At 42.0% G+C, this 22883-nt stretch overlaps 1 protein-coding gene across 4 annotated transcripts; it reads right to left on the bottom strand.

Annotated features, from left to right (window-relative positions):
• Positions 1–1302: 1302 nt before the first annotated feature.
• LOC139583783 (uncharacterized) lies at positions 1303–16768 on the bottom strand. 4 transcript variants are annotated; one of them, XM_071415233.1, is made up of 17 exons: positions 16276–16768; positions 15935–16009; positions 13675–13905; positions 12666–12806; positions 12195–12431; positions 11881–11985; positions 11404–11649; positions 11124–11219; positions 9951–10175; positions 6545–6659; positions 6437–6460; positions 5961–6004; positions 5625–5864; positions 5305–5430; positions 1940–2182; positions 1749–1853; positions 1303–1592 (listed from the first exon to the last, which is right to left on the bottom strand). In XM_071415233.1, the coding sequence occupies exons 1-17, from the start codon at positions 16669–16671 to the stop codon at positions 1563–1565; spliced, it is 2679 nt and encodes an 892-aa protein (XP_071271334.1). In that variant the 5' UTR covers positions 16672–16768; the 3' UTR covers positions 1303–1562. The 4 variants fall into 4 exon arrangements, with proteins under 4 accessions (XP_071271334.1, XP_071271336.1, XP_071271335.1 ...); XM_071415235.1 differs by having other exon boundaries at positions 11506–11649; XM_071415234.1 differs by having other exon boundaries at positions 13675–13896.
• Between the last annotated feature and the right edge of the window lie 6115 nt (positions 16769–22883).

Here is a 22883-nt window from a genome sequence, read left to right as displayed (position 1 = left end):
CGGACTTGTTTGTTCAACCTGTTTGAGGTTGCGAACGCAACTTGTTGCAAATGCAACTGATCTGTCGGTTGCAAATTCCATCTGACGTGTCTTTATGTCAGAGGTTGCAACAATAGCTATTTTTTTGGGGATGTTATTCAATCGGTCCGAGTCGCGTCACTCAATTCATCCAGCTCATCTGGGGCATTTGTTGGATCTCGTTCAATACATCTGTCTGCCCTTTTGGCTGTTCCGCTCAATCCATTTCTGGGGCGGCAACTGTCCGTATGCACGATCGAATAAAAATAAATAAAAGTCCTATGGATCACTCTCTAGTGTGTTGAGGTAGTGAATCACTAGGGGACTGCACAGATAGGAAATAAAAGTCCTATAGATACCGCTCTTGTGTGTTGAGGAAGTGTTATCACTGGGGGACTACACGGATAGACCTGTGGATACCGCTTTGTTGAGGAAGTGAATCAATATAGGGCTGCATAGGCAGGCAAAAACCCTGTATAATATCACTTTTCTGTGCCGAGGAAGTGTATCAGAGAAGGGATGAATTTGCAGGTCGCTTAGGAAAGCGTAAGAGATTGTGAAAGTGAGAGTGAAAATCTTTTGTCCTTGGTGGGGAAAAGGTTGCGCACCACTCCTGGATCGTCACTTAAGTGTGACCCGTCCAGTCCTAATTCAAGATGGCGGACTGAACTTAGCTACAGTTGAAGTCGGAAGTTTACATTAGAGTGTCTAGTTTGAGAAACAGATGCCTCACAAGTCCTCAACTGGCAGCTTCATTAAATAGTACCCGCAAAACACCAGTCTCAACGTCAACAGCGAAGAGGGGACTCCGGGATGCTGGCCTTCTAGGCAGAGTTGCAAAGAAAAAGTTATTGTTGACAGTGAGATTATATATATATTTTTTTAGCTGAGTTTAGCTGTTCCATTTTTTATTTTTAATCAGCCATTTCCAGCTATAATAGTAATTTACAACATTAACAGTGTCTACACTGTATTTCTGATGAATTTGATGTTATTTAAAAAAATGGACAAAACTGTGATTTCTTTCAAAAACAAGGACATTTATTTCTAAGTGACCCCAAACTTTTGAATGGTAGTGAATTTCTTATAATAAGGCTGAAAAATGGGTGGATTGCAAACCAGGTAGTGTGTGGGTGTCGTGTCACTTAGTGCCAGTGGATGGTATCACCAGTCGATATTGATGTGAGTTATGGTGACGTTTCACACACCACTCCTTCAATCACATCAACTCAACTCCAGTCTCACTATATTTACATGTAATTAAACAAATAAAGTAGACAGAAATTTGCAGGGGGAAAAAATGGATTTATTGTAGGACACTGTACATCTTATGATTCAATTATTATGAACCATCAATATTTCATTATACTTTTCCAATGTGATCGCTCCTATCCAGAGCATCTTACAGTATTGATTCCATACATTTTCATACTGGTTCCCCTTGGGAATCGAACCCACAACTCTGGCGTTGCAAGCGCTATGCTCTACCAACTGAGCTACACGGGACATCATTAAACCTCATAGAAAAGATCTGGTTCTTCGCTTCAATTGTCTTTATTTTTCTCCAAATTGAGCTAGAGAAAGAGAACAGAGTGTAAAACATCAGACTTTAACAAAAATGACAATCTAATATCAGCCATATAAGATTAGAGGATATGCGAGACAGACAGACAAAGACAACCAAAGACAAACAGCAGTTGAAGGTCAATTGACATTAATACGTGTCATACCTCTCTGAGGTCCATCGCATCACACAGCATGTAGCGGATTCTGGGGGATGTCCTCTTTTTATTAATGATCACCACAATCTGCCTGTAGTGCTGATCCATTCTGGACTGTGGAAGTATAGACTGGTTATTAGTGATCACATTAATAAATCAGAAAGACAAACAGACAAGAGACAGACGATATGTAGTTGTACCTCTGCCTCCTGAGAATCCTCCTCTAAGTCCTTGCCGATGGTGAAGAGTAATGTGCACAGGCCCTCCAGTGAACCATCATCACCATTCTTTAGTAGCTTTACAATGCTGTTGTGCATGACGGCCTCCATAATCATCTTTAGCTTGAACAACTCGCACATGAACCTGATGTTGCATAGCAACTCCCGCTGCCCCTCTGCCTTCTTCTCCTCCAGCTCCTCCCTCAGTCGCTGTCGGTCCTCCTCCTGGAAGGAATCAGGGAGATTTGGTGAGCCTGCCTTGAACTAATCAAAATTGCATTGGACTAAACAAGGTACAAGTTAGTGAGTTGTTACAATGATCAGTTGAAGGGAATAAATTCTTCAATGTAAGGTTAACGGCTAGTAGACCAAAAGTGATAGGGGGCTTCATGACCACAATCCCGAACTATCTACAGTCGTGGCCAAAAGTTTTGAGAATGACACAAATATTAATTTTCAAAGTCTGCTGCCTCAGTTTGTGTGATGGCAATTTGAATATACTCCAGAATGTTATGAAGAGTGATCAGATGAATTGCAATTAATTGCAAAGTCCCTCTTTGCCATGCAAATTAACTGAATCACCAAAAAACTTTTCCACTGCATTTCACCCCTGCCACAAAAGGACCAGCTGACATCATGTCAGTGATTCTCCCATTAACACAGGTGTGAGTGTTGGCGAGGACAAGGCTGGAGATAACTCTGTCATTCTGATTGAGTTCGAATAACAGACTGGAAGCTTCAAAAGGAGGGTGGTGCTTGTAATCATTGTTCTTCCTCTGTCAACCATGGTTACCTGCAAGGATCTGCAAGGATCATTGCTTTGCACAAAAAGGGCTTCACTGGCAAGGATGTTGCTGCCAATAAGATTGCACCTAAATCAACCATTTATCGGATCATTAAGAACTTCAAGGAGGTAGCGGTTCAATTGTTGTGAAGAAGGCTTCAGGAAGGTCCAGCAAGCACCAGGACTGTCTCCTAAAGTTAATTCAGCTGGGGGATCGGGGCACCACCAGTACATAGCTTGCTCAGGAATGGCAGTAGGCAGGTGTGAGTGCATCTGCACGCACAGTGAGGCGAAGACTTTTGGAGGATGGCCTGGTGTCAAGAAGGGCAGCAAAGAAGCCACTACTCTCCAGGAAAAACATCAGGGACAGACTGATATTCTGCAAAAGGTACAGGGATTGGACTGCTGAGGACTGGGGTAAAGTCATTGTCTCTGATGAATCCCCTTTCCAATTGTTTGGGGCATCCCGAAAAAAGCTTGTCCGGAGAAGACAAGGTGAGCGCTACCATCAGTCCTGTGTCATGCCAACAGTAAAGCATCCTGAGAACATTCATGTTTGGGGTTGCTTCTCAGCCAAGGGAGTGGGCTCACTCACAATTTTGCCTAAGAACACAGCCATGAATAAAGAATGGTACCAACACATCCTCTGAGAGCAACTTCTCCCAACCATCCAGGAACAGTTTGGTGATGGAGCACCTTGCCGTAAGGCAAAAGTGATAACTAAGTGGCTCGGGGAACAAAACATCGATATTTTGGGTCCATGGCCAGGAAACTCCCCAGACCTTAATCTCATTGAGAACTTGTGGTCAATCCTCAAGAGGCGGGTGGACAAACAAAAACCCACAAATTCTGACAAACTCCAAGCATTGATTATGCAAGAATGGGCTGCCATCAGTCAGGATGTGGCCCAGAAGTTAATTGACAGCATGCCAGGGTGGATTGCAGAGGTCTTGAAAACGAAGGGTCAATACTGCGAATATTGACTCTTTCAACTTCATGTAATTGTCAATAAAAGCCTTTGCACTTATGAAATGCTTGTAGTTATGCTTCAGTATTCCATAGTAACATCTGACAAAAATATCTAAAAACACTGAGGCAGCAGACTTTGTGAAAATTAATATTTGTGTCATTCTCAAAACTTTTTGATTTGCTAGGTAGCTTTAGCGCAATGACAAAGTCTAATAGACTTCCAGTTGTTGCGCTAATGCTACCTAGCAACTTCCTTCAAACTGAACACCGAGACATACAAATGGTATCCACGAGTTCATCTGACTCTGGGAAAGTAGGGCTTCATTGGCAAAATCTCAAACTATCCCTTTAAATCAATTACAATTGTTAAGAAAGCATAAGGTAATATGAGGAGAAATTATGTTCATGTAATGTATACTGAACAAAAATATAAAACGCAACATGTAAAGTGTTGGTCCCATGTTTCATGAGCTGAAATAAAAGATCCCAGGAATGTTCCATATGCACAAAAATTTCATTTCATATGTTGTGCAGAAATGTGTTTACATCCCTGTTAAAATAACCCATCCACCTGACAGGTGTGGAATATCAAGAAGCTGATTAAACAGCATGATCATTACACAGGTGCCACTTGTAATGGGGACAATAAAAGGACACTCGGAATGTGCAGTTGTCACAACACAATGCCACAGATGTTTCAAGTTGAAGCAGGGTGTAATTGGCATGCTGACTGAAGGAATGTCCACCAGAGCTGTTGCCAGATAATTGAAAGTTAATTTCTCCACCATAAGCCGTTGTTTTAGAGAATTTGGTGGTATGTGCAACCGGCCTCACGACTGCAGACCACATGTATGGCGTATGGGCGAGCAGTTTGCTGATGTCAACGTTGTGAAATTAGTGCCCCATGATGGCGGTGGGGTTATGGTATAGGCAAGCTAAGGACAACAAACACAATTGCATTTTATCGATGACAATTTGAATGCAGAGACACCGTGACGAGATCCTGAGGCTCATTGTCGTACCATTCATCCGCCGCCATCACCTCATGTTTCAGCATGATAATACATGGGCCCATGTCGCAAGGATCTGTACACAATTCATGGAAGCTGAAAATGGCCCAGTTCTTCCATTGTCTGCATACTCAGACATCACCCACTGAGTATGTCTGGGATGCTCTGGATCGACGTGTACGTCAGCCTGTTGCAGTTCCCGCAAATATCCAGCAACATCGCACAGCCATTGAAGAGGAGTGGGACAACATTCCACAGGCCACAATCAACAGCCTGATCAACTCTATGTGAAGGAAATGTGTCTCGCTGCATGAGGCAAATGGTGGTCATACCAGATACTGACTGGTTTTCTGATCCATGCACCTACTTTTTAAAATGTTTTTAAGGTATCGGTGACAAGTCATGTAAGGTATAATATTCCCTGTCATGTGGAATCCATATATTAGGGCTTAATGAATGTATTTCAATTGACTGATATGAACTGTAACTCAGTAAAATCTTTGAAATTGTTGCTTGTTGCGTTTTCTTTTTTTGTTCAGTATGGATCAAGTTCAAGTAATTTTGACATCAAAATGTTGGTCTACCTCAGTGATCGAGTCCAGTTCTCTCTGCATTTCCTTTAAGATCTTACTATTGTCTTTCTCAAAGCCCTTCTGGCATCGGTTCAGCAGCAGCTTGCGGAAGGGTACTGTCACTCCGGGTACTTTCAGCTGAAAAGGCAGGATATGTGGGAGGTAAAACTCATTGAAGGCTGATGGGTTGTTGTTATTGTGTCAGAGAGAGCAATTGAGAGAGCAAGATGGACAGAGAAGGAAAAATACAAAAATAAGTCCTTTTTTTTTGCTATCACCTCTGGGATTGAGACGGTGAGAAATAGACAGAAAACTTTAACATGTAGACTTACCCCCATGAGTTGGTGATGGTGGCACACCTTGGCGTAGACATCAGCGTAGGTAGGGTATTCAATGGCATTCTTATATATGCGGTCAATAAAGCCCTTGAGTTTGTCCTCGGTGTCAATGGTAAATGCACTCACTACCTTCATCGACTGATGGAAGTTCTTAGGAGTCAGCCTGTCCAGGATGTCATCCATTTGTGCATATATTTCCTCTGTCTTCACTGTATCTAGGTCCACAAAGTCCTCCTTCAAGTCATAAATTAGGGGGCAGGTGGGGGAGTAAACAAACAATATAGAACCAGGAGATTATTCCTAAACACACATTTTCTGGACAGATCTTACCAGGTCCTTTTCTTCCACCTCCTGTCTGTCAAGAGAAGTGATGGCTGTGAGAGAGGGCGAGAGAGAGAGAATCTGGGATTGGTACATCCATTTTAATAAAATTATAAATATAGCCATTGATTCTTCAGGAACATGAGTTAGAAATGCCATGTGAGCTTAGTTCAACTTTCTTATTCTACCACAAACCAAAATATGAGCTTATATAAAAACTTGTTTGATATAAACCCATAGCTTCAAAAAACAAAACACAGTAATTTTGATCTCATGGATGGTCAGTCCTCGTCCTCCATAGCACTGGCTAAGAGTTTGAGAGAAGTTACATTTCTCCAGCTCCATCCCTCAGCTGTTTACCCCAAAAAGTGGCGGGTTGACCAGTTGCCACCCCCGATTGCCCCTTTAAAAAAGGTAAGCTTAGAGGTCGAGAACGACTGAGATACTTTACTGTGGGCCAATTGTGCTGTAATGGTAATGCTTACTGTATGGTTCCAGCATGTCTTCAACTGTTGAAAAAAAAAGAATGTTATGTCTGAAAGAATATGGTTTATGCTAAAACAAATAGTACAGCTATAATCCTTAATGAGTACCTATTTCATAAAACATCTTAAATTGTCTCTTGGAGGTATTTTCAAATAGCTTTTGGATTTTAGTGGCATATATCCTCTTCACTTTTCCAAAAGCCTCAGTGATGCTGGGCAATTTCTACAGACAGACAAATAAACATTCAGTAAATCAGAAACCGTACAAATCCAATTCAGAAAGACAGTAAATACACTGATGAAATGGTAAAACACAACAGGCGTCCATATAAATAGTTACAGTGAAACCTAAGAGCCCATCATAAGTATTCACCCTGTGTGTTACAAAGTGGGGTTAAAATGGATTAAATTGTCACTCTGTAAAAAATCTAAGTGGAAGATCAATTCTAAACATAAAAATGTATAAAAATACCCCCCTTTTCCACATTTTGTTACGTTAGACTTATTCTAAAATGCTATAAAAAAAAAAATCCTCATCAATTTACACACAATACCCCATAATGACAATGCAAAAATATAAAAGTATTCAGACCCTTTGCTATGAGACTTGAAATTGAGCTCAGGTGCATCATGTTTCCATTGATCATTCCTGCTGTTTCTACAACTTGATTGTAGTCCACTTGTGGTAAATTCAATTGATTGGACATGATTTGGAAAGGCGCAAACCAGTCTAAATATAAGGTCCCACAGTTGACAGTGCATGTCAGAGCAAAAACCAAGCCATGAGGTCGAAGGAATTGTCCGTAGAGCTCCGAAACAGGATTGTGTCGAGGCACAGATCTGGGGCAGGATACCAAAACATTTCTGCACCATTGAAGGTCCCCAATAACACAGTGGCCTCCATCATTCTTATATGAAAGAAGTTTGGAATCACCAAGAATCTTCTTAGAGCTGGCCACCGGGCCAAACTGAGCAATTGGGAGAGATCATTTGTCAGGGAGGTGACTAAGAACCCGATGGTCACTCTGACAGAGCTCCAGAGTTCCTCTGTGGAGATGGGAGAATATTCCAGAAGAGTATCTCTGCAGCACTCCACCAATCAGGCCTTTATGGTAGTGGCCAGACGAAAGCCACTCCTCAGAAAAACAAAATATGACTGCCCGCTTGGAGATTGCCAAAAGGCACCTAAAGGACTCTCAGACCATGAGAAACAAGATTCTCTGGTCTGATGAAACCAACTCTTTTGAACTCTTTGGCCCGAATGCCAAACGTCACGTCTGGAGGAAACCTGGAACCATCCCTACGGTGAAGCATGGTGGTGGCAGCATCATGCTGTGGGGATATTGTTCAGCAGCAGGGACTGGGAGACTAGTCAGGAATGAGGGAAAGATGAACGGAACAAAGTACACAGAGAACCTTGATGAAAACCTGTCCCAGAGTGCCCAGGACCACAGACTGGGGCAACGGTTCACCTTCCAACAGAACAATGACCCTAAGCACACAGCCAAGAGAACGCAGGAGGGGCTTCGGGACAATTTTCTGAATGTCCTTGAGTGGGCCAGCCAGAGCCCGGACTTGAACCCGATCCAACATCTCTGGAGACATGAAAATAGCTGTGCAGCGACGCTCCCCAACCTGACAGAGCTTCAGAGGATCTGCAGAGAAGAATGGGAGAAACTCCAATACAGGTGTGCCAAGGTTTGAGAAGCCTTGAGAAGACTCAAGGCTATAATCGCTGCCAAAGGTGCTTCAACAAAGTACTGAGTAAAGAGTCTGAATACTTATGTAAATGTGATAGTTCCGTTTCTTTTTTAAAACATTTGCATAAAAAACATTTCATACATTTTGCTTTGTCATTATGGGGTATTGTGTGTAGATTGATGAGGGGGAAAAACAATTTAATACACTTTAGAACAAGGCTTTAATGTAACAAAGTCTGAATACATTGTAGAATAATAGTGAAGACATTAGAACTATGAAATAACACATATGGAATCATGTAGTAACCAAACAAAAGTGTTAAACAAATCAACATATATTGTAGATTATTCAAAGTAGCCACCCTTTGCCTTGATGACAGCTCTGCAAACTCTTGGCATTGCCTCAACCACCTTCAGCAACAGTCTTGAAGGAGTTCCCACATATGCTGAGCACTTGTTGGCTGCTTTTCCTTCACTCTGCGGTCCAACTCATCCCAAACCATCTCAATTGGGTTGAGGTCAGGTGAATGTGGAGGCCAGGTCATCTGATGCAGCACTCCTTTACTCTCCTTTTTGGTCAAATAGCCCATACACAGCCTGGTGGTGTGTTGGGTCATTGTCCTGTTGAAAAACAAATGATAGTCCCACTAAGCGCAAACCAGATGGCATGGCATATCGCTGCAGAATGCTGTGGTAGCTATGCTGGTTAAGTGTACCTTGAATTCTAAATAAATCACAGACAGTGTCACCAGCAAAGCACCACCACACCTCCTCATCCATGCTTCACGGTAGGAACTACACATGGAGATCATCCATTCACCTACTCTGCGTCTCACAAAGACAGTGGTTGGAACCAAAAATCTCAAATTTGGACTCAGACCAAAAGGACATTCCACCGGTCTAATGTCCATTGCTTGTGTTTCTTGGCCTAAGCAAGTCTCTTCTTCTTATTGGTCCTTTAGTAGTGGTTCTTTGCAGCAATTTGACCATGTAGGTCTGATTCACAGTCTCCTCTGAACAGTTGATATTGAGATGTGTCTGTTATTTGAACTCTGTGAAGCATTGATTTGGGCTACAATTTCTGAGGCTGGTAACTCTAATGAACTTATCCTCTGCAGCAGAGGTAACTCTGGGTCTTCCGTTCCTGTGGCGGTCCTCATGAGAGCCAGTTTCATCATAGCGCTTGATGGTTTTTGCGACTGCACTTGAAAATATTTCAAAGTTCGTGAAATATTCTGGATTGACTGACCTTTATGTCTTAAAGTAATGATGGACTGTCGTTTCTCTTTGCTTATTATTTTAGCTGTTCTTGACATAATATGGACTTGGGCTTTTACCAAATAGGGCTATCTTCTGTAAACTACCCCTACCTTGTCACAACAACTGATTGGCACAAACACATTATGAAGGAAAGAAATTCCACAAATTAGCTTTTAACAAGGCACACCTATTAATTGAAATGCATTCCAGGTGACTATCTCATGAAACTGGTTGAGAGAATGCCAAGAGTGTGCAAAGCTGTCAAGGCAAAGGGTGGCTATTTTGAAGAATCTCAAATATAAAATATATGTTGATTTGTTTAACACTTTTTTGGTTACTACATGATTCCATGTGTTATTTCATAGTGTTGATGTCTTCACTATTATTCTACAATGTGGAAAATAGTACAAATAAAGTAAAACCCATGAATGAGTAGGTGTGTCCAAACTTTTGACTGGTACCGTATATGGAAATATTACCCACCGCAAAATAATCCAAGGGGGTGAACACTTATGAAAACCTGTAACACTTTATTAGAGAGCTCCTGATCTTACCTGGAAGAAATGGGGGACGTCCTCTATGTGTGGAAGCTGCCTACCCTCTGTTTCAGTCCTCTTCAGCTCATCAAGCTCCTTCTCGAGTGTCTGTATGAGTCCCTCAGCCTCACTCACCATCTCCTTCTCTTTTGCTTGGATCCACTCTCTCACCTCTGAGCACCTTGTCTCAATCAATTTGGTGAAGAACCTCTCACCGTCCTCCAGTGTAGCCTGAGATAAGCACTGTCAAAAGACAGGGAGAGAAAGAGTCGTCCGTTTCAAGGTGTTTGTCTCAGAAAGTTTGGGAAGCATCTGCTTTGTTCCGACTCTCCACACTTCTCCCAAAGTATGGACTTGCACACTCCCTGTCTAGATTATAATTGAAATGCATTGGCTGGATGGAGTTAAATCCATCATTGTTAAATCCATTACGGGGAGTGTGCAACTGCACACTTTGGGAGAACGATGGAGAATAACGGAGCCATAGGATGAATACCAATTGTAATTGCTTGATTCCTCATTGAAGGAGAAGAAACTCTGGACCTTATACAGTATGACGTGATTCACCTGACGGGACCAGTTTTTCTAATCAGGTCACAAAAAACTTCTGGAATAACTCCTGGCCTTGGGGAAGATGAAAACCCTGTCAAACTGCTGCAACCTTGAACTTGTTCATATGAATGATTTTTTAAAAGCAGGACAGGGTGCATAATATGTTAGACTACGCAGCTGCTGTTGTAAGTAGCTTAGTTGATCGGACTGAAAAATAGTATTGTTTCCATGCAATACAGCATGTCAGATCGCAAATATATAGGTGTATAATGCTGCCACATATATGTACGAGTTTTTGCTTGTGTTTGTTGGGAGTGATGTGTTATCAGCTTGTTAAGTAAATACCAGAGTAAAGTGGAGAGCGCGACTTGAGCTTTTTGCGTTGTGACCGGTATGCGCGACCTGTGATTCCTGTGAATCTGATTGGTCAAGATATGCAAAGAGCCTGCAGCAGCACTCCAATGTGAAGGTCAGAGAAAATGTGCGAGAGTTGACAAATCATGAGGCAAATCGGTAACAAAAAAAACAGAACTTTGCCCCTCTTTTTAACGCTTAACTCTGTCCAATAGAAATTCTCGTTTTCGTTACAAAACGTTTTGCAATGGAATCCGACTAATGAATACACCCCTGATGTCTGACCTTTAGAGACTCCACTTCCTGTCTCAGTTTCTGTAGCTCCTCCTCTCTCTCCTGGATTATCTGCTGGCATGTTTTAAAGGGCACACAAACCTTTTTCTGTGGACAAACATACAGACAGTTGTAATTGGCATCACACAATGGATCAAAACATATCCCTTTGTGATACATACATCAGCATGGTCTTTATTCAGGTTGAAATATGTCTATCTACACTAGCTGATGGGTAAAGCCTGCAACATTTCTCTCTTATCCTTAGCCTATAACGGTATCCCATGAATACCTTCTTGGTAGCCGGCCCTGCAGAGTCTGTCTCATGGTCTTCAGCTTTCAGCTTATCATCATGAGGACATACGTTCTCCTGTAGTGGTGTAAATATGCTAACCAGCTCCTGTTGCTTCATGGGTGATGACTTATAATGAGGTCGCAAAACAGGTTCCGTATCTGCAGGTCCAGTGTGATCGTCAGCATCATCGTCAGCTTGCAGTCTGGTCTTCTCCATCTTTTCAGCAAGCTGGGGTATTTCTGTCTAGAGAGAAAATGCATACACACCCCCCCCCCACCACACACACACAACATTACTAATATTACATAAAAGACAATGCAATAATGAATAAATTATGGAACTTACAGAACTGTAATTCCTGAAATTGATGCATATAAACTACATACTACGGCTTTAGAGCGTAGAGCAAAAAAAGAGACAACCAAGAAGTTAGATATGGATGTTAAAAGAGGAAAGAAGAATAACTGGTCATACCTTTCGGAGATCCAGCACATTTTGCAGCATGCTTGTGATTCTGGGAGAGGTTGTCCTATTCTTCACGATCTTCTCAATCTGGTTGCAGTACTCATCCATTCTGGGCTGTGGAAGTAGACAGTCCAAGTGAATGCTTTTGACTGATTTATAGATTTGAATCTATTGGATTAATCTATCAGATCATTTGTGATAAAAAAACCCGATGCACTGTACTTGTTAAATGCCATTGATTTTGCGATCATGGATTTAAACTAAATAAAAAAGATTAAAAAACAGACAGACGGGAGGATGGACAGAGAGAGACAATGCTGTACCCTGGCCTTCTCAAAGTCCAATTCCTTGCCGATGGTGCAGAGTAAGGTGCACAAACACTCCAGCGAATCCTCGTCGTGGTTCTTCAACAGCTTTACGATGGTGTTGTGCATGATGCCCTCCGTAATCATCTTCAACCTGTATAACTCGCACATGAACTGGATGTTGCCTAGAGATTGCCTCCGCCCCTTGGCCTTGACCTCCTCCAGCTCTTCTCTCAGTTGCTGGCCGTCCTCCTCCTGGAAGGAATCAGTAAACAAATTAAACTATACAATTTGTGACTAGTTAGATAAGAAAACATTTTCCAATGATCAATTCAGGGGAAGAACACCATGCAAGGTTAAGGCACATAATCAATGATGCATTAGAGCATCAGTAAAATGCTGAGGTATTAATATAATTTAGATCAGACTTTCTCAAAGCGTTGGTCTATAATGTAATGGGCAGTGCGTCTAAAGAGATGAATGTGATACCTTGGTGATGGCGTCCATCTTCTTCTGCAAGATTTCATGACTGTCCCTCCCCATGTTCTCAAAGTCTGTCTTGACTCGGTTCAGAAGTATCTTGCGGAAATTTATTGTCACTCCTGGTACGGCAGCCGTGGGTACTTTGAGCTGAGGGGGAAAAATATGCAGGGGGGGTAAAAACGAATTGGTGGGTGTGGTGCAGCAGGGCCAAGCCAGCACCAGGAATGTTGGCTAGGGGTGTTGGAATGTTGGGAATGTGAAGTGTGCTCCAGCTGAGCACTGTTCCCTTACAAGGGTGTGGCAACACTCTAATTGACTGCCTAAAGACTTAAAGGTGTGCAGCTCTCACCGCTGGGTAGAGCGGAATAGATTAGTCCTGTGGACTTCATGCTTTTGTTTTCTAAATTTAAAGTCTAAGAGCCAGGATTTCATTTGCCTTTTCTTACTATAAGCTTCTTTGTTTGCACCTGGCTCCTGTGCATTTACCTTTGAATCATTGCCTATGCCCGACCCCTTAGACCAGGGGTCAGCAATTAGATTCAGCCGCCGGGCTGATTTTTTTGTCTTGATAGGATGGTCGTGGGGCCGGAACATAATTACATATAATTAGTATTAGTGACCGAAAGAAACCAGACTAAAACATTAATTTCACCTTGCTTACATTTGTATATGATCAGGTGTATCTATTATGCGTGGAAACACTTGAACAGATATCCAAAATTAAAATGACTTAGAGTTGATTTCCTGGTGTTTTTACAGTCAGTCTTGTGCCCAACAATAAAAATAGATTTTATGAATAAAATGTCATTATAAATAAAAGACCCGCCAGTTGGGGAACACTGCCCGAGAAAGCGTTAAACCCTTTGCACTGTAACAGATGATTAAAGGCAAAATCTGTAAGATTTCCAACTGTTCTCCATGTCTGGTCATTGGCATTTGACAAAAAAAATAGCAATCACCCCTGTGAGACAGACAAAATACAGACAGATTGAGAATTGTACAGATACAGACTTACCCCCATGAGGTAGTGGCACATGTTGGCGTAGACCACAGAGCTGGCAGGGCGTGCTATGGCCCTCTCATATATGAGGTCAGTGATGGCCCTCAGTCTGCCCTCTGTGTTAATGGTGAGCTCAGTTATTGCATTCATTGATTGCTGGAAGTTGTTTTGAGTCACCCTATCCAGGATGTCATCCATTTGGGCATACAGTTCCTGTGTCTTCCCTGGCTCTGGATCCTGAAACTCCTTAAAGTTATAAGTTGGGGGCAGGTGAGCCAGTCACATACAGACATTCAAGTTAAAAGAGGGGAGCATGATATCACCAACAATATTAAAATCAGGAGGGTATTACTGAACACACATGTACCAACTGTGTACATACAGTGGTTCCTCCTTTAAAACTTGCAGCGTACTGCGGCGCAGCTTGTATGGTGCTGCAGAATTCTATGGCACGTTATTTAAGTGTGTACCACTGGTACCATTAATGCTAAGTTAGTGCTAGTTTGACCACCAGAGGGCATCTTTGAGAAGCATTTGATAGCCTTCAATAACAGCTGTACTAGAGAATGCGGGCAGGCGGGAGACCGGGGTTCAATTCCCCGATGGGGAGGAAGGAGTAGGCTGTCCTTGTAAATAAGAATTTGTTCTTAACTGATTCCATATGTGTTATTTCACAGTTGTGATGTCTTCACTATTATTCTACAATATGTAAAATAGTAAAAATAAAGAAAAACTCTGGAATGAGTAGGTGTGTCCAAACTTTTGACTGGTACTTGCTTAATTAATTTGATTAATATTATGGTGTTTCTATTCCAAGGAAAATGAAAAACCCTCTGGGTTTCCATTAGGATGAAACAGAAATCATGGCGCTGTACAACGTGACGGTTGGGATTACAGTACTGGGCTATTTAGCTAAAAAATCCAGTCTCCTGCGGGCACGTGGGAGAACGGGGTTCAATTCCCCGACAGGGAGGAAGGAGTAGACTGTCCTTGTGAATTAGACTTTGTTCATAACTGACTTGCCTAGTTAAAAAAAGGTTACGCTAAGAGCATAACATTTCTACACCCTAATTTTCTAATTCTAGTCTAACTAATACCCAAACGGAGATTCAGTGAAAATAAAAATCTTATTGATTTATCAAGACCAGTCCCCATGCTTGTCTCAGAGCAGCACAAAACGGTGCTACAATAGTTGAAGGCCATTGCTTCAAATCCTATTGCTTCTATCTTCAATATGCTCTTTAAATAAATAAGACCTACACCACTTTTAACAGCACATTACTCAACACTAGTGAGAATCATGTTGCCTACGGTAGGTCTACAGCATATCGAAAAATATGACTTGACTCTCTGCCAATAATTGCATATAGAGGATTGGAGGATATTTCTGTAATTCAGTGATATTTATTCCCATAGTAATTCGTTATGGATCCATAACTACATAAACATTGGCATTTTGAAAGAGTATTTTTATCATTATTTTATTAATGAAAGCATAAAGATGCCATTATTAGTTACATTGTTTTAGTTTGAAGAATATGACCAATATATATTGTCCTGCTAATAACAGGGTTAATAATATATCTGTGAGAATATCCAACGGGCTTTTATATCATTCTAAATTAATAATAATAATTGCTTTGTTTAAAAAATAATATTTTGGAGATGATTTTGTTTTCAAATAACATAAAACGAGCGAGAAAAAGGCAATTCTTGAACATGGGGTGAGACATTGTTACTAATTTGTAAATAAAGCCAGTTTGTTATTTAGAATGATTCATTTCTGTTTTTAAGAGGGAGAAAAATCTACTGTCATATCTTGGGTCTCCCAGTCAAGACCGGCAGAGGGTATTGAACCAGCATATCTGTAGCAACACAGCTTGCACTGCAATGCAGTGTCTTAGAACATTGCATCATTCAGGCACTGTACAACGTGACCTGTCGGGAGTGGCCTACAGCACTACAGTAAGAGCAAAATAATCCTAACAAAATAAAGTAATAAAAACCTAAGTGTAACAACAGTTTTAGTAAGTAATACTGAAGTCGTGCACAATTATCAGTTTCTATTTAGGTTTATGTCACCCATTCATTGCCAGTTAGAGACACAGTAGGACCCAAAAGCATAAACAGTGCTCTAACTCCCCTTTGCTCTGGTCTGGAGCAATGAAGTGGTGACGCAGGGTACCGTACTAAACCACAAATTACCTCTAAGTCCCGCGGTGTAAGCTCACAACTTTTAAAGGAGGAACCACTGTACACACTTGCCAGAGCTTACCAAGTTCTGTCCGCTGGAAGAGGGAGCTGGTGACTGGGCTTCTTGTTTGCGTGTCTTGCTCCCACTCATCTTTTTCTGTTGGCAAACACGCAGTGGTATTGAGGCAATAATACTGTGGTATTAGTACATTGTTCTCAGTGTGATATACACTCTTCCTGAATCTTGAACTGTGTCTCTGCCTGTTCTGGTAGATGGGTGGGGCCTGCATAATCTTCACATGACATCTAAAGTACATTGTACAAAGTAGACTACAGCTATGATTTCATAATACGCCACATTTCTTTCTACATCTACTCCATGTAGTTGAGTCACCGCAGATAGGAAATAGTTCTTATCCATACCTTGTTCATGCTGACCAGGTGCTGATTTCTCAGCATATGTTTGCGGAGTATCTCCTCAGTATGCAGTATTTCCTCAGTATATGACTTGGAGTATGTGACTATGTTTCCAGATCCAGTGTCATCAGCTTGCAGTCCAGTCTTTTCAATTTTTTCCACCACTTCATCAAGCTTGGTGTTTGTATATAGTGCAGGTCTTGGGGTGTAGGTCTGTCTGCACTTAAGGCAGATGTGGTAGGGATCATTTTGGTGGTCCTGAACCCAGTTACAAATACAGACTTTACAGTAACTCTGTCCACAGGGAATACTCAGCGGATCCAGTAAACCTACACAGATTAGACAACTTAACTTTTTTTGATTCAAAAGTTCTAGAGTTTCAGCCCAGCGAAATCGAGACATACCAGAGAGGAAGATCTTTGATATTACTACTAAGACTCGGTGTAACCTACTGCTAATGTCTCAGCTCAGCTGTTGGTTTCAATTCTCCGGAATCGTGAGAGTGAGAGGGGAGTGGCTTTCATATGTCAGAAAGAGGGGGGTGAGCTGCAGTGTTGCCATGTTCGTAGTTGTCTGTATATTGGGCTACTTTGAAAACGATGTCGCGGGTGAAAATGTATTGGTACAGGGTTTTTGGGCTATTTCTAAGTTGCACCGCAGCCGACATTTATCAATACATATATTTCACTGTGACCTGCTCTTCACTGTCAAGCAGTGATACAGGCTGAGGCACGTGATCGAGAGGAGAGAGCAACAGGCGCACACGTTGTGACAACTTTTGACCAGTTGTAGGTAGGCTATTTAGATTGTCCTTATGGTGACAGCTATTTCCATAAAACATATTAATACGCTGGAACTGATGCACATCAAGAAATAAGGGAGACAAAGCACTAGAAAACGACTTTGGGCGCACTGGAGCGCATACTATTACCAGTCAAAGGTTTGGACACACCTAATCATTCAAGGTTTTTTCTTTAGTTTTACATCGTAGAATAATAGTGAAGACATCAACACTATGAAATAACACATAGAATCATGTAGAAACCCAAATAGTGTTAAACACATTTTTCAAAGTAGCCACTCTTTGCCTTGACAGCTTTGCACACTCTTGGTATTCTCACAACCAGCTTCAAGAGGTAGGTGCCTGGAATGTGTTTTAATTAACAGGTGTGCCTTGTTAAAAGTTAGTTTGTGGAATTTATTCCCTTCTTAATGCGTTTGAGCCAATCAGTTGTGTTGTGACAAGGTAGGGGTGGCATACAGGAGATAGCCCTATTTTGTAAAAGACCAAGTCCATATTATGGCAAGAACAGCTTTTAAAAAATGTAACTAGGCAAGTAATTTAAGAACAAATTCTTATTTACAATGATGGCCTACCACAGCCAGCACTGGACCAATTGCGCGCCACCCTAATGGGACTCCCAAACACAGCCAGATGTGATGCAGCCTGGATTCAAACCAGAGACTGCAGTGACACCTCTTGCCCTGAGATGCAGTGTCTTAGACCGCTGCGCCACTCGGGAGCCAAAAATAAGGAAAGAGAAACAACAGTCCATCATTACTTTAAGACATGAAGGTCAGTCCATCTGCAAAATTTCAGTGCAGTCGCAAAAACCATCAAGCCTTATGATGAGACTGGCTCTCATGAGGGCCGCTACAGGAAAGGAAGAACCAGAGTTACCTCTGCTGCAGAGGATAAGTTAGAGTTACCAGCCTCAGAAATTGCAGCCCAAATAAATGCTTCACAGAGTTCAAGTAAAAGACATCTCAACATCAACTGTTCAGAGGAGACTGCGTGAATCAGGCCTTCATGGTCGATTTGATGCAAAGAAACCACTACAAAAGGAAACCAATAATAAGAAGAGACTTGCTTGGGCCAAAAAAACATGCGCAATGGACATTAGACCGGTGGAAATCTGTCCTTTGGTCTGGAGTCCAAATTTGAGATTTTTGGTTCCAACTGCTGTCTTTGTGAGACGCAGAGTAGGTGAACGGATGATCTCCGCATGTGTGGTTCCCACCGTGAAGCATGGAGGTATGATGGTGTGGGGGTGCTTTGCTGGTGACACTGTCAGTGATTTATTTAGAATTCTAATCCAATAAATTGTTATTTGTCACATGCACCGAATACAACAGGTATAGCACTGCTCACCAGGGTTCCCAAGTCAAGCTAAAATTTCTAGCCCAATAAGCACTCAAAACCTACCCAAAAGGCCTGAAAACTTTTTTTTTACAGCAAGAGAGGAGTTGCCATATCTATATAATATTTTTTTCCCCATAACGCTATCTAGCCAATTAAGAAGGAATATCATAGTAACTTTAGAAGCTAAATTTGGGTTTCCTCAAAATAATAATCATTGCAAGCTATGACATGGCATAATAAAGGAATTTGAATATGTGACGAGAAAATATAATTTTTATAATTTTTAAAATAATTTTAAGGTACTAGCTTCTTACAAACATAAGTTATATTTTAATAATAATCAGGCCTTAATTTGTGTAATAAAATATAAATATGACACTGCAACAATGTTGAATTTAGTCATAACATGGGAAAAAATTGTTTTGCTCAGTTGGACACCATTCATTTTGTATTTAGCTTGAATGGCACCCTCTGCTGCCACTGGTATTGCAAGGAAGGCTGAGCTCCTTCTAGTAAGTAGTTTTTTTCATGCTGTGAATGACGGTTCAGCACTTCAGTGGTTCTTTTACTGTCAATAATTCCATTGAACCAATAGTGGCCGTTTATACAGGTATTCCCTCCCCTGGAACAATTTTGGAAGCTCAACACAGGGATGGTGGTTGGAAGAGCAAGCTAGTTTGAAATGGAAAAGCGTCGCGGTAGCTTTTGATAAAGAATAACATCAAGACGAAACAGACGCTTTATAAGTGGGATACACTGTTGAGCGCTACATCCCGAGGGGTTCGTGCTGCTTGTACGTAGATTGTGACAGCCGGTTAAATGGCGTCCCTTGAGAAAGCAAGAACAAGATGTATGTCAGGAGAAGTGCAGTATTATCATAAGGAGACGAATACTTGGAATACGGAGGAATGGAGGGGAAAAAAGGCAGAGGAGGTCGAAGAGAGAGAGGGAAGAAGGCGGTGAGCTTGAGTCAGTTAAAAGTGGCAGGAAAAAGGGAGATGGTTTGTTAAAGAAGAATGGTAGAAAGTGTAAGCAGAGTGAGCTGAAGGCAGGAGGAGAAATTGAAGTGAATGAGGGCGAAGTATCGGAAGTAGTAAGTTTGGTGAAGTTCTCAGAACCCGGGGCTTGCACTGAGGGTCAAGACAAAGATGAGTCTGTGTCAGTAGGAGTGAAGTTTTTGGAAAAAGTGGACCCTTGCCTTTTGGCTGATCCATTTGTGGTTTCAGGGTGGGTGAAAACAGAGTTGGGTACTGTGGAATCGGTGAAGGTAACCAGAAGTGGTCTTGTGATAATTGTTTGTGTTTCTGCTGGTCAGAGGGAGAAGGTGTTCAGCGTTAAAAACGAATGGGGGCAAGAAATGTGAATTGTTTCGCTCTCAAGAAAATGAGAGCGAAAGGAGTGATTACTGGGGTAGCGGTAAATGTAAAAGTTGACCAACTGAAGGAGAAGATTCCCGGTGTTTGTGATGCTCGTTGTTTGGTGTGACGCAGACAGGGTGGCGAGAGTGGTGAAACAGAAGAGTCATTGTCTGTTCTTTTGAGTTTTGATGTTGAGTCTTTGCCCAACAATGTGATGTTAGGATATATAAGTTATCCTGTATGATGTGCCGAATACATTACATTGTTACAGGTGTCAAGCTTATGGGCATGGGGCAGCAGTGTGTAGGAGGGAGGTTCCTAGGTGTGCAGAAGGGCATGAGACAAAGGAATGTGTAGCATTGGGGAAAGTAGAGATATGTGTTAATTGTAGGGGTGCCCATGGGGCTGGGGATCAGAAATGTCACATGCGAGACAGGTTTCCAGGGTTAGAGTAGTGCAGAAGTTGTCATATGCTGAGGCAGTGAAGTAGAGGAAGGTGGGTCAAGGGGGAGGGATCCGGAGAGGAGTGGTGTGAGTAGTGTTAAGGCTGCGTAAGGTTAAACTGAGATAGGAACAATAACACAACTGAACTTGATTAAAATAATTGTTTAATTCAAAAGTTAATAAATGCAATTTCCGTATATACGGGTTCACTGCACCACCCCGCAGGGTGGAACCGAGAACTGACTTGTTCCTGACAAAGATATTATAATATACTCATGACAGAGATAGTTCCCGCTTCCGAGCCGGCCTGTCAGAGTAGAGACTGGGCGTGGTTTAGACTCACCCAGCCTGTCGTTGGTGTTGGCGCTTTAAGCCAGTCCTGGCCCCTTAGCGCATGTGATGTCCCGACGCTGTTGCTGTGTAGATTACACTCCCTCACCCCAGAGACTGAGGTCAGACAGCTCTGCAATATTGTCTGAGCTATTCGCACCTGTATACAATGCCCACTGTTCCCACTCAAGGCTAACCACAGCTTCCCAGCACACTTATCTGGGGCTAACTGTTACTTTCAGCACACACACACAGACACCCAGAATCCCAGGCCAACAGTTGCAACAATATTCAATCACATGTGTTATAGTCTTGGGTTATAGTGCATAATTCAGAACCTCACAGCTGATCTTCGTGTGTATAGTTTATCTATTATTGTCTATTGTACACCATAGTCAGCAGTCTCCTGATTAACCCCCCTTCCTCTACACCCCTCCTGTGCCTCTCTAAGATTAGCAAAGTTTCGGTCACACAGTACAGCGCACACACATTTCACACTGCTGTTCATATCTTATGCCCTTGTACAATGTTGCATACACACACATTCTTTGGGTTGCATCCTAACAGTCAGGCTTCTGAGAATATTGTACAATGCAGGTTCACATGAGTCATAAATTCAAACTTTAATACATAGGATATTTTCTTGTTTATAGTTAGTTAAGCAAGCATGCTAAAAACCTTAAAGAACCCCACAGTAGTAGATATGTACCAGTACAGAGGGATAGGCCAACAAGTGATATGTTTCAGTAAGATTGGATTTTTAGCATTTATAACAGTGGTTATCAACTGTACTGCAAGGATGGAACGTAAGTCGCAGAAAATTGAAGTTGTGGTGGCAGCTGCAGAGGTATTTGGGTGTGCGAGACTTTACATCAGAAGAGTTACAGGGTGTGGTGATGTCCCATCCTTTCAGGTTGTTGGCATAAGGTAGGACTAAATATTTTTGAGTAGGGTATTCTTTTTATTTATTTTTAGAATTCTTTTTGAGTGTAGTGTTAGATGGTGGTAGAGTACAACTCACTTATACTTTGCTTGATAAAAAAATGTAACGACTACATTGCCTTGTTTGCAGCTAACCTGTATGCTAACCAGAGCCATGTACAGTGGGGAGAACAAGTATTTGATACACTGCCGATTTTGCAGGTTTTCCTACTTACAAAGCATGTAGAGGTCTGTAATTTTTATCATAGGTACACTTCAACTGTGAGAGACGGAATCTAAAACAAAAATCCAGAAAATCACATTGTTTGATTTTTAAGTAATTAATTTGCATTTTATTGCATGACATAAGTATTTGATCACCTACCAACCAGTAAGAATTCCGGCTCTCACAGACCTGTTCGTTTTTCTTTAAGAAACCCTCCTGTTCTCCACTCAATACCTGTATTAACTGCACCTGTTTGAACTCATTAGCTGTATAAAAGACACCTGTCCACACACTCAATCAAACAGACTCCAACCTCTCCACAATGGCCAAGATCAGAGAGCTGTGTAAGGACATCAGGGATAAAATTGCAGACCTGCACAAGGCTGGGATGGGCTACAGGACAATAGGCAAGCAGCTTGGTGAGAAGGCAACAACTGTTGGCGCAATTATTAGAAAATGGAAGAAGTTCAAGATGACGGTCAATCACCCTTGGTCTGGGGCTCCATGCAAGATCTCACCTCGTGGGGCATCAATGATCATGAGGAAGGTGAGGGATCAGCCCAGAACTACACGGCAGGACCTGGTCAATGACCTGAAGAGAGCTGGGACCACAGTCTCAAAGAAAACCATTAGTAACACACTACGCCATCATGGATTAAAATCCTGCAGCGCACGCAAGGTCCCCCTGCTCAAGCCAGCGCATGTCCAGGCCCATCTGAAGTTTGCCAATGACCATCTGGATGATCCAGAGGAGGAATGGGAGAAGGTCATGTGGTCTGATGAGACAAAAATAGAGCTTTTTGGTCTAAACTCCACTCGCCGTGTTTGGAGGAAGAAGAAGGATGAGTACAACCCCAAGAACACCATCCCAACCATGAAGCATGGAGGTTGAAACATCATTCTTTGGGGATGCTTTTCTGCAAAGGGGACAGGATGACTGCACCGTATTGAGGGGAGGATGGATGGGGCCATGTATCACGAGATCTTGGCCAACAACCTCCTTCCCTCAGTAAGAGCATTGAAGATGGGTCGTGGCTGGATCTTCCAGCATGACAACGACCCGAAACACACAGCCAGGGCAACTAAGGAGTGGCTCCGTAAGAAGCATCTCAAGGTCCTGGAGTGGCCTAGCCAGTCTCCAGACCTGAACCCAATAGAAAATCTTTGGAGGGAGCTGAAAGTCTGTATTGCC

The sequence above is a fragment of the Salvelinus alpinus genome, chromosome 8 (genome assembly GCF_045679555.1).
Source record: "Salvelinus alpinus chromosome 8, SLU_Salpinus.1, whole genome shotgun sequence".
In the NCBI taxonomy this organism is placed as follows: domain Eukaryota; kingdom Metazoa; phylum Chordata; class Actinopteri; order Salmoniformes; family Salmonidae; genus Salvelinus; species Salvelinus alpinus.
Note: the sequence above shows the minus strand (reverse complement) of the source record. Positions and strands in the feature narration are given on the sequence as shown.

What these genes read in the sequence shown, in the direction of transcription:
- LOC139583783 (XM_071415233.1), bottom strand. Translation starts at nt 16,671, where the DNA reads ATGTCTCGATTTCGCTGGGCTGAAACTCTAGAACTTTTGAATCAAAAA. An exon ending in AGGTGGAAGAAAAGGACCTG is followed by an intron (nt 5,865 to 5,960) that starts GTAAGATCTGTC and finishes TATGACTTGAAG; the next exon opens with GAGGACTTTGTGGACCTAGA. An exon ending in ATGCGATGGACCTCAGAGAG is followed by an intron (nt 1,593 to 1,748) that starts GTATGACACGTA and finishes CTCTTTCTCTAG; the next exon opens with CTCAATTTGGAGAAAAATAA.